Source organism: Notechis scutatus, chromosome 7, assembly GCF_049901735.1.
Source record: "Notechis scutatus isolate UNSWTSFEM ecotype Mainland chromosome 7, rNotScu1.2, whole genome shotgun sequence".
NCBI lineage: Eukaryota > Metazoa > Chordata > Lepidosauria > Squamata > Elapidae > Notechis > Notechis scutatus.
This window is the reverse complement of record NC_142015.1, coordinates 26727240-26737546: the sequence shown is the minus strand read 5'-3', so window position 1 is coordinate 26737546 and position 10307 is coordinate 26727240. Positions and strand designations below refer to the sequence as shown.

Genomic DNA, 10307 nt, shown 5'->3' with positions numbered 1-10307 from the left:
GGCAGGAAGCTACACTCCAGGGAGATTCAGTTCCGGGCTCATTTCTTGCAAAGAACGGGGTGGGGGCTGATGATTCTCCCCCCTCCCTCCTCCTATTAAGGATGTGATGGCACCGAGTGTGAACTTGGGCGTTTTTTTTCTCCCCTCTTTTCGCTGTGCCCCAGTTCTGCTCGCTGGGAAAGCTGCCAGGGTAGGTGCGGCCTCTCTGGAATGGCCCTCTGAATTATCGAGATGTGAAAGGTTTATTATGCAAACATAATAAACGTAATAAGGGATGTGTTTATTATGCAAACAGCAACTGAGTTATGTGTCCTTTAAGACTACTAAATAGTTTTTAATTACTGCTATATCAGTAAATCCCATAAATATGCAAATGCAATTAGTTCGCAAAATAGGCCCTAAATATCTTCATTCCTCTCCAACAAAGTTCTTTGAAGTTAATCACCAGCTTGCTTTGTTCCTTCCCCTGGCAGCGGAGCTGAAAATGATGGGAATTATGACAGATGTACAGATTTTTTGGGGGGGGGGAGGAAGGCAAGCGAGCATCCCCTTTTCTCTCCATGCCACATCTGGACAGGCGAGGGAAGGGGGAGCGGGCAGGGGAAGAGGAAGAGGTGGGGTGACAAGGCCTCCCCCTCCTCAAGGGAGGAGGATTAGGTTGGATTATCGCTAGCAAAAGGGACACCAACAGCTCCCCAAGTTGGGCAGCGCAAACACCCTGAGCCGGAGTTGCCAGGAGGTATTTGCTGATTTACATGGCTTGTAGTTTGCCCCCCAGCTTAGAAGCCAACAAGGTAAACACACAAAAGTCAGTGCATTAGCATTTTTTTTCCTTTTTAATGGGCACACATGGAAGGCTGCTGTACTGGTTCTCCTGCTTGTCTTGTTTTGTGTGTGTGTGTGTGTGTGTGTGTGTGTGTGTGTGTGTGAATATGCAACGAATCCTCCCTCCAACTTTCCGCACCACGAAGCCTGTTGCCTTTGGGGGGGAAGTGGGGAGCGGGTTCTAAAGATATTTTAACTCTTTGGCAAACTTGGAGAGGGGAAGCGAGGGGCTCCAGCCTGCCATTTTCTGCTTAGGGGTACAAAACGGGGCGTGTTCAGAGCCTCAACTTGAGCTATTGACCTGGGTTTCCTTTTGAACCTCGTCCCAATGCAGGGCCTGGATGTTAGACTGGTTTAAATGGGTTGGGGGGAGGGGTCTGGAATAATGCAAAGTGCCAGGACCTTTCCCTGAGTCAGTGGCTGAAGACGCACCCCTCAAGAGAGAGGGAAGGCCCTTTGGGGAATTGAGGCAGGGGTCCTATGCCAGGCTTCTCTGATTCGGAAGTAAATTTCTACGCGGTTTTGGCCTGGAGACCAAAACATATGAATGCAGGAATTCGGTTGGGCTATTCTAGAGAAAAGAAGAATTGGGGTGACAGGATAGCAGTGTTCCAGGATTGGAGGGGCTGCCCCAAAGGAGAGGGGGGTCAACTTATTTCCCAAAGCACCAGAGGGAAGGACTAGAAACTACCATGGTTGGAAACTAAACAAGGAGAGAAGCAACTTAGAACTAAGACAGCGAGGACAGTCAACCAGAGGAACAGCTTGCCACCAAAAGTTGTAGGTGCTCCATCAGTGGGAGTTTTTAAGAAGAAACTGGACAACCATTTGTCTGATATGGTATAGGTTCTCCTGCTCCAGCAGGGGCTGGACTAGAAGACCTCCAAGGTCCCTCCCAGCTCTATTCTAGTCTAAGATCCGCATAAAGGGTCTCTCTTAGGTTCGCTGCAGCGTCCTGCTCTCAACCAGTGGAGAAACTCTAAAAGAGAGCGTGTCTCTCCCCCCCCCCCCCCCCAATTGCTTTTGGGGCTGGAAGCTCCTTGGATGAGCGACCCCATGACCAATTCCGTCTGGGCCGCAAGACGGGGGTCCGAAACGGGGTCTCTCCGTGGCTGTTCGGCGATCCCCGGTCCAGAAACACTCGAGCCCGAGGCCGTCTACCGGGGCAAGAGGGTGGACTAGATGACCTCGGGGGACCCTGCAAAAGAGGGCGCCCTGGGGAGCCTGGGGGGAGGCGGGCAGAGGCAGGACCCCGTCGAACAGGAGCAGCGGCCCTTCGGGTTCCAGGTGGCGCATCTCCTCCGCTCGGAGCCGCTTCTTCGGGCGGAACGGCGGGCACCGCAGCGGGGCAGCTTTCCACACCTCCCCCCCGCAGGGTCGGCTGTGCCCGGTCGGAGAGCGTCTATCCGTGCCCTGGGCAGGGCGGGGGACCCGGAGCGTCCCGAGAAGCACGAGGCCAAGGGCAAGCTGACGGGTGACGGGAGGTCATCCATCCCACCCCTGCAAAGAAAAGAAAAAATAAGCCCGAAAGGGCCGGCGAAAAGCGCCCAGCCCCGTCCGTGGCTCAGCTGCTCCTCGGGGCTGCTCCAGCCCACCAGAGTCAGAGGGGGCCGCATGGGAGGGACACGTCGGATCACCGCGTGGTGCCTTTTCCCTCCACCTGCATCTTCCTAACGCGGAGCCCGGCGGGACAGGCTGGGAAGCGGAGGACGGGACCTGGAGGCCAGGGCCGCTTTAGGGGGATAAAAGTTGAAAGAGAGAGAGAGAGGAAAAAAATCAAAGCTCTCGACCGGCCGGACTCCGGCCTGCTTCTCAGTTCAAAGGAGGAGAAGCGCGCATGCGCGTGCGTGTATTTGTGTTTGTGCGTGTGTGTGTGTGTGTGAGAGAGAGAGAGAGAGAGAGAGAGAGAGAGAGAGAGAGAGAGACCCTCAAGGGACACGCCCCCGGCTCCTGATTGGCTCTTGAAGCCCCCGTTTTCCCGCGCTACGGAGCGCCCCGCCCACCGCGGTCACCTGACTTCCCTTCGACGCCCTCGAGTGAAAGGAGCCGCCCGGCGCCTTGGAGAACGGCGGTGGGCGGGGCCCGGAAAGACCCGGGGGGCTGCGAAGAACCTCCGCCAGGGCAGGGCCGCCGAAGGGGGCGCGGCCAGCGCGGCCCAATCGGCGCGGGTGCCTGCTCCTCTCGCGGGAGGGTGGGCGGGGCCGCTGGGCGTCCGTTAAAGGGGCGGAGCCGCAGCCCCTCCCACCCCAACCTCCCCTCTTGGTCGCCCTCGGCTCCGGCGGGCTGTCCGGTGGGCGAAGGGCCGGAGGAGGAGGAGGAGGATGACGGCCGAGCTGCAGCAGCAGGGCCAGGACGAGCGGGCCGCGGCCGGCGGGGCAGCGCAGGTGAGGACCCCCGACACCCGCTCCGCCCGCCCGCCCGCCCATTGCCACCACAGCCCCGCGAGGTGGCCCGGCAGCGCGGCTCCCCCTCCCTAGGCCAGGAGACCCCCCACGGGCCTTTCCCCCAGGGGAGGGGTCTCTCTGCGGGGCAAGGAGCGCCCCCTCCCCTAAAGCAGCCTCGTACCCCTCCCTCCCCCCGCTGTAATGTAGGGGGACCACCTGAAGGCGGGGGGACTCGCCCGCAGGGGGTCTCCCTTAGGACCCCTTGGGAGACCCCCGTGTTCAAGTAGACGTGGAGACCCCTCCCCTTGAAATAAGACCCCCCCATACTTTCACACACACCCCAGTGTTCAAATAGGCTGGAGACCCCTCCTCCTCAAATGGGACCCCGGCTAGATACTTTAAACCCCCTCCCTCCTGTGTTCAAGTAGACGTGGAGACCCCTCCTCTTCAAATAAGACCCCCGATACTTTCACACACCCCCAGTGTTCATGTTCAAATGGGCCCAGAACTGGTGTTCAAGTAGCCCCCTCCTCTTCAAATAGGGACCCTCCTCTTCAAATACCCCGCTTTTTACAACCACCCCTGTGTTCAAGTAGATGTGGAGACCCCTCCTCTTGAAGTAAGACCCCCCTCCCGCATACTTTCAGTCTGGCCCCCTTTGGTGACCCCCAATATCACCCCACCAGGAGCTGCCCAGCCTGGTTGTAGAAGTCCCCTTTTTCATCCCTGCTGCCTGGAAATGAATCCCTGGGCGTCTTCAGAAGGCTGGACTGGCTCTTTTTGGGGTTTGGAGCGAAATTGCAAGGCTTTTAAGTTCCAGCCTTGGGGGGGCTGAAGGCACAAAGACCCTCCGGGCTCATCCTGATGGACACAGTTACAGAGTCGCCCCTTTGCAGTTGTGATGAGGGAGCTGCTGCGACCTGTGCGGGAAGGCGTTTTTTTTATTAGTTGATGGTTTAGTTGCAGGGGTCCAGAGGTGGAAGTAGCAGGGGTCTAAAGGGGATTGGACACTTTTTGTACTGACTGGGACCCAATACAAAATTTATTCGAGTCTCGTTAAAACGTATTTAATTTGCACGCTGTTCAACGTGCCCACAGATAACTCTTACAGCAAGAAAAAAGCTGCAAGAAACCTTAAAAATATTGGAATAATAACTTCTAACATGTAAGTTGACTTAAAAGTCACAAAGATGGCAAAGCAAGGAGCAAGATACCCATTGAATGGAGGTGTTATAACAATAAATGATTATTTCCACAGGGCCAGACAGAACTCTGCATTTTAACAGGTTAACGGAGTTGGAAGGGGCCTTGTAGGTCATCTAGTCCAACCCCCCCCAAAGCAGGAGACCCTGCACCCATTTTTGACAAAGTCGAGTGTCTCTGGTGCCTCTGCAGGATGATGGTCTTTCTGGTCTTATAGAAATGGGTCTCCAAACAATATCAAAGCCAGTAATTTATATTGCACCCCTATTGTCTTTTGCAACATTCAAATGATTAAAGCTGATGGGGTGTGAATATTAAGGTAGGATAACAAAATAATCTTGCTTGGGGGTCCTTAGCCAGATTCTTCCTGGAATTCCAGGGCCTGCCAGGGAGGCCCTGGGAGCTTGTATCACTTCAAGCTCCCGGGATAAGTACAATTTAGCTTAACTTGCATCACCCTCTCTATCCAATTGTCTTCTGACCAAGAATTGCTCTGTATAGTTAGCTGTTTTTGCTTGTAGATTTTGAGTCCTCTAATCACATACTTGCAAGGAATTCTTGGGATAATCATCACACTCTGAAAATACTACGCCACACTCTGAAGGAAGAGTTCTTCAGATGTTGAGGAAATGAAAATTGCACTTCAGATAATTAGTTACAAAATTTCTTAATAGCACAAGTAGCTATTATTGCTAGTAGCTGAGATGAGAGGATCCTCACTGTTGTGTTTCTTAGGATTCTTCTTTTGAGACTTTGTTGTTTAGATATCTGTGTTCTCTAAAGACACATTTTTGCAAATATGTAGGCATAACATTGATGCCAGGTCCAGCATCAACAAGAATAATTTTCTTTGTGTTTTTCTCTAATGACACCTTGGAAAGTAACAGAATTGGTTGCTCATTTCTTTTTTAAGAAAAGCTGCACAAGCTGAACAGGAATTTGGGGCCTGTTTGAAAAGTGATCTGGAATTTGGCCCATCTGAAACTAACTTAGCTGCTTCTCTGCCATTCTTCCCTAAACCCTGATCCGTTTCCCGGCACCTCTTTGCATTTTCTTTTAAACTGGTTTGTGCGAATGCCATTTTCAGTGGGCTCCATATCTCTGACACCTCCTTGTAAATGAGAAGTGACCAGCTGCGATGGCATGCGCAGCCGGCTTAAAATAGCTTCTCCCCAATGCTCTGCGCATTCTTTGAGCTCCTTCTATGTCTGTGTATGGAGCATCTGCCAGCGCTGTGTGGTAGAATAAATGCTCGGCTCCCAGATTCGGGGAGAAAGGGGCCTTTGGGCTGGTGTTCCTCACGTTCTTTTTCCTTCCAAATACTAAAGCTCTAACTTGCCTTTGAAAAGGAACATGGAAGAAGTGGCCCGTTGTTTTATATTGGCCTTGAAAAGATGCGCAGGTTGGGTGTTTTGGCTTTCTGAAGATAAGCAGCCACCTCAGTTGGCATGGATGGATTTCCCTGTAAAAGAGACTCAAAACATCCAAGGTAGAATTAGTTTTAGCCGAGCCAAGTGTGTCAGGCTAGGAAGATCTCACTAAAACAGAGACAGGGATTTCTTCAAAGTGTTTTATTTATTTCACCAATTTGTAGGGCACCCGTCCTACTTTTGCAGGGACTTCGGCTATGGGCTGGTGGTGTCACAAGAATAGGGACACCTGCTGATCGGAAGTAATCCCATTCCTGACGACACAAGTAGTATCGATGCAAAGAATTGATAGTCTGGTGTCTTCTGGATAATACGGAGCTGTTTTATTTGTTTTTATTGGTTGCTGTTGTGAGTGGCCTGGAATTAAATAAATGAAAGCCTTTGTAGGGCCCATTGGCATTTGGAATGATCTACCCCAACCCCCCCCCCCTTTTTTTATTTTAAAGTGCTTTCATGTTTTCTTGCCTTTCCTACAGGCCTTGCCCCGCTGCCTGCTCCATCTCTTTCTCCCTTTCTGATAACCCCCTCTCTGTTCCACTTTAACCCAGGCTTGCAGTTTGCTCCTAAGCCAGCTGAAAGAGATCACGGGCATCCACAATCCGCAGTCCCTCCAGGCGGCACTGAAGGTTTGTCCCCTTGGCTGGAATGGGGCCCTTAATCTGCTCCCCGTTAAGAGGGTGTCTGCCTTGAAATTAGGGCTGCGGCACAGACCCTGCCTGCCACCACAGCGTTGCGCTCCTTCTCCTGCTTGTTTATGGCCCTTGAAATCTGAAACGGGCAGCCCTGCTCTGGTGGTGGGGGGGGGGCTTGTTCCCAGCCTGGACAAAGTGTGGCATTCGGACAGCTGTCCACCTTCCCTGGCCAAAGGGCAGCTCTCCTCCGCTCCCGGTCTTCCTCCTGTGACTCCCCGCCAGGGTCCTCTGGTCTTGGGGGGAGGGGGTGCATGGCCTGTTCTAGTATGGGATATAAAGTCGAGCATCCAGTTTTAAATGTGCTTCTTGTTCGTCCTTAAAGATATCCTGCTCTAGCCATTAACCAGGACAATAAGTTTAACAAACAACAAAAAAATCTTCTAGAGCAAGGGTCTTCAAACTTGGCAACTTTAAGACTTGTGGATTTCAACTCCCAGAATTCCTAAGCTAACATGACTAGATGAGGAATTCTGGGAGTTGAAGTCCAAATGTCATCAAAGGGCCAACCTTCCCCATGCTGGCTCAGGAATTCTGGGAGTCGAAGTCCACAAATGATTTTGAGCCCTGTAGATTAACATAGCTCTTTCCTACCATAAATTAATCTCAGGGAATTCTCTTTCCCTTCCTCCGAGGCAAGGGCCTCCAACCTTGGCAAGTTTAAGGCTTGTGGACTTCAACTCCCAGAATTCCTGAGCTAACAGGACTGGAGGAGGAGGAATTCTGGGAGTTGAAGTCCACAAGTCTTAAAGTTGCCAAGGTTGGAGGCCCTTGCTCTAGACGAGCTTCTCAACCGTGGCAACTTCATATATGCGCACTTCCACTTTAAGACGCGTGGGCTTCAACTTCAGCCAGCTTTGCTGGCTGGGGAATTCTGGGGGTTTCTTAAAAGTTGCCAAATTTGAGAAACCCTGCTGTCGAGGAGCAGCAGCAGCCGCATGCCGTCCTCTCCTGCCCTCTTCGTTTCTCCTCAGGCTGCCCATGGAAACCTAATGCAGGCGGTGGGCCTCCTCACCGAAGTCAGCGACCGAGAGTCCGAGGGAGACCCCACTGCTTCCGACTCCGAGGGAAGAGAAAGACCGGCCACCCGTAAGCCCTGGCTTTCTCCTTCGTGGACTTTTCTCCTCCATCCCTCCAGCATTTAAGTTTTCCCAGGAAGGCTGCATGCTGGCTCTGAAAACCTCCCCAACAAATTCCGTCCCTCTGGGACGGAGCCTTTATAAATAGAAGCAGAGACCAGCACGGGCCCTTGCTAAGCCTCAGCTAGCGGCCTTTGGGATAGAGCCGTTCTCAGAAATCTCCGTCATCGGGGCTAGGCTGCATTGAGTCACTTGTGTTCTTGTGGGGAGGGAAGAGAGGATGGCGGTGAAGAGCCAAGCAAGCTGGTAAGATGTCAACGGAGACCCCCAAAGGGCCTGTGATGCATCCTGATCTTTGTGTGACTCTCTGGATGAGAGAACATTGCTGTGAAGTGGGAAGTGCCCTTGGGCTTCTCTGGGTGGGGAGACGAAGCAGTTGAACTGCACCGACAACACCTAACATGGGCTGCTCTCTCAATTCCCAGCTCCGAATGAAGCCCCTCCAAACCCTGCCGATTTTCAGGAACCTTTTCCTTCTGGAGGCCCAGACTTCTCAGCCGGGGAGACGGATTTTGCTGCAGCCATCAACGCGTATGTCATTGTGTTTATTCTGCATTGTCGCTGTGGGGGCCCCTTTGTCTCCAGCAACAGCCATGCCCCACCCTGCCCCCATCCAGGTCCCTGATGTGTTTGCATGCTCCCTGATATGATGTGTACAGAATAACCCTTGAGTAACAAGGATAGACATATGGAAACGTTTAGGAGAATAGTTATGAAGAATTAATTATTCAGCCACACTCAGATACACTAAATTGAGTTAAAGTTTAAGAAATAGCACAGTCCAGTAAACAGTCCAGGTCATATACGTTTAACAGTCCAAAGACTATCCAATTACAAAGTCTTCTTACCGGTTGCCTTTGTCATTTACAGTAAACAAAGATATCAAAGTATAAGCACAGCAGAGAACCTTAGATAGCAACAGAATGTCAGAGAGACAGAATGTCAAGAGAGAGAGAGCATGTCAGAGAGAGCAAACCATGATCTCTAGCTCCCTCTTATGGCAATTCACAATACAATCAACCAATCGGATCATAGTACAAATCAATACAGCAACTTTGTCTTAAAGCTACAAACATACATTGTTGGTTTATATATTGCCAACCCAACTAATTGTTGGACAGATTCCTAACACTCCCCATCCCCACAGGAGAAACACGTGTCCAAATCTATTCCAATCGGGGTTTTCCATTTTCAGGAAATGTCCAGCTGACTAGCACAGTCTGCATTCCTAGCAGCCCAGGCTTTTCTTGAGGGCCAAAGTCTGCTGAAAGAGGGATGACAATTATCCTCTTGGGCAGGGGTCTCCAACCTTGGCAAGTTTAAGCTTTGCTGGCTGGGGAATTCTGGGAGTTGAAGTCGGCCAAGCTTAAACTTGCCAAGGTTGGAGACCCCTGCTCTTGGGGTGTTCTGTAGTACCTCCTCGAAGAGCCCAAGAGATGAGTAGTGAAGAGGGCTAGTTGCTTCTAGCCCCCCCAAAAAAGATTTAATTGCAGTTGCTGCTGTTTGTGTTTGTGGCAGAGCCCAGGAGCCCAGTGCAGCCGAAAACAAAAACCGCTCCAAAAGGAAACGCTGCGAAGTTTGGGGAGAGAACACAACTCAGCGGGACTGGAGGAGGGTCAGCGGGTGGCCGGTTGGGATGAAGAACATTGGGAACACCTGCTGGTTCAGTGCAGTCATACAGGTAATTTGGGGCACTGGGGCTTCTCCGCTGGCATCGGCACTCAAACTCTCGCTCTGCCGCTTTAAGACGAGTGGGCTTCAGTTGGGTGGGGAATTTTTGGGAGCTGAGATCCACCCTTGCTAAAAGTGTCTGAGATCAAGCACCACTTCTCCAATGAAGCAGTATTTTTCTTCAGTTGATGTGAGAGCGAACGAGTTCGGGCTTCCCTGCCTGCTTTCTCTTCCTGGGCTGGGCTTTAACTTTCCCAACGGAGCCTGTGGGAGGATGGAGAAGGTGGCCCTTACCTGTTGGCAGGTGGCTGTGGCCACCCCAAGCCTCTCCTTTGGCTGAAGTCCTCTTTGAGGAGTATTCTAGAGCAGGGTCCCCAACCAGCGGTCCGCGGACGGTACGTCCGCGGAACAAGTCTTACCGGGCCGCTGGTTGCTGGGCGCCGCCATCTTTTTGATAAAAAAGTGCTTCCGGTGAGCTTTTCGGGTAGAAAGCTCACGGAAGCACTTTCATCAAAGATGGCGGCATGCCTTTCTGGTGAGCTTTTCCGGGTAGAAAGCCATTTCTACCGGAAAGCTCACCCGAAGCTTGCGCCATCTTTTTGATGAAAAAGTGCTTCGGTGAGTCACGGAAGCACTTTTTCATCAAAAAATGGTGCCCAGCTGATGCCGGTACCGGGCCGCGGCATAAAAAAGGTTGGGGATCACTGTTCTAGAGGCTCGACATACAATCACCGATGGAGCGGGAGGTTAATTTCATGGGTGCTGTCAGTCCCTCTTCCAGCTGCCAGAATTCCGGCACCTGGTCCTGAACTATTCCCTGCCCGGAGCCGTCCTGGACACCTGCCGCAGCCGAAGTGTAAGTGACTCCTGGGTGACGGGAGGGGAACTCATCTTCCTGAGCAGCCCTGTTGGCACAAGAGGGCTGGCCAAACACTGACAACCTGCAAGGGTGGGAGGTCGTTAAAA

At 52.1% G+C, this 10307-nt stretch overlaps 1 protein-coding gene across 1 annotated transcript in view; it reads left to right on the top strand.

Annotated features, from left to right (window-relative positions):
* Positions 1 to 3052: 3052 nt before the first annotated feature.
* USP28 (ubiquitin specific peptidase 28) overlaps positions 3053 to 10307 on the top strand; it is a 29892-nt gene continuing 22637 nt past the window's right edge. Inside the window, 6 exon segments of the mRNA XM_087969744.1 lie at positions 3053 to 3209; positions 6391 to 6468; positions 7506 to 7620; positions 8096 to 8201; positions 9189 to 9351; positions 10111 to 10197. Of these exon segments, the coding sequence (XP_087825870.1) occupies positions 3147 to 3209; positions 6391 to 6468; positions 7506 to 7620; positions 8096 to 8201; positions 9189 to 9351; positions 10111 to 10197 (612 nt within the window). The 5' untranslated portion in view covers positions 3053 to 3146.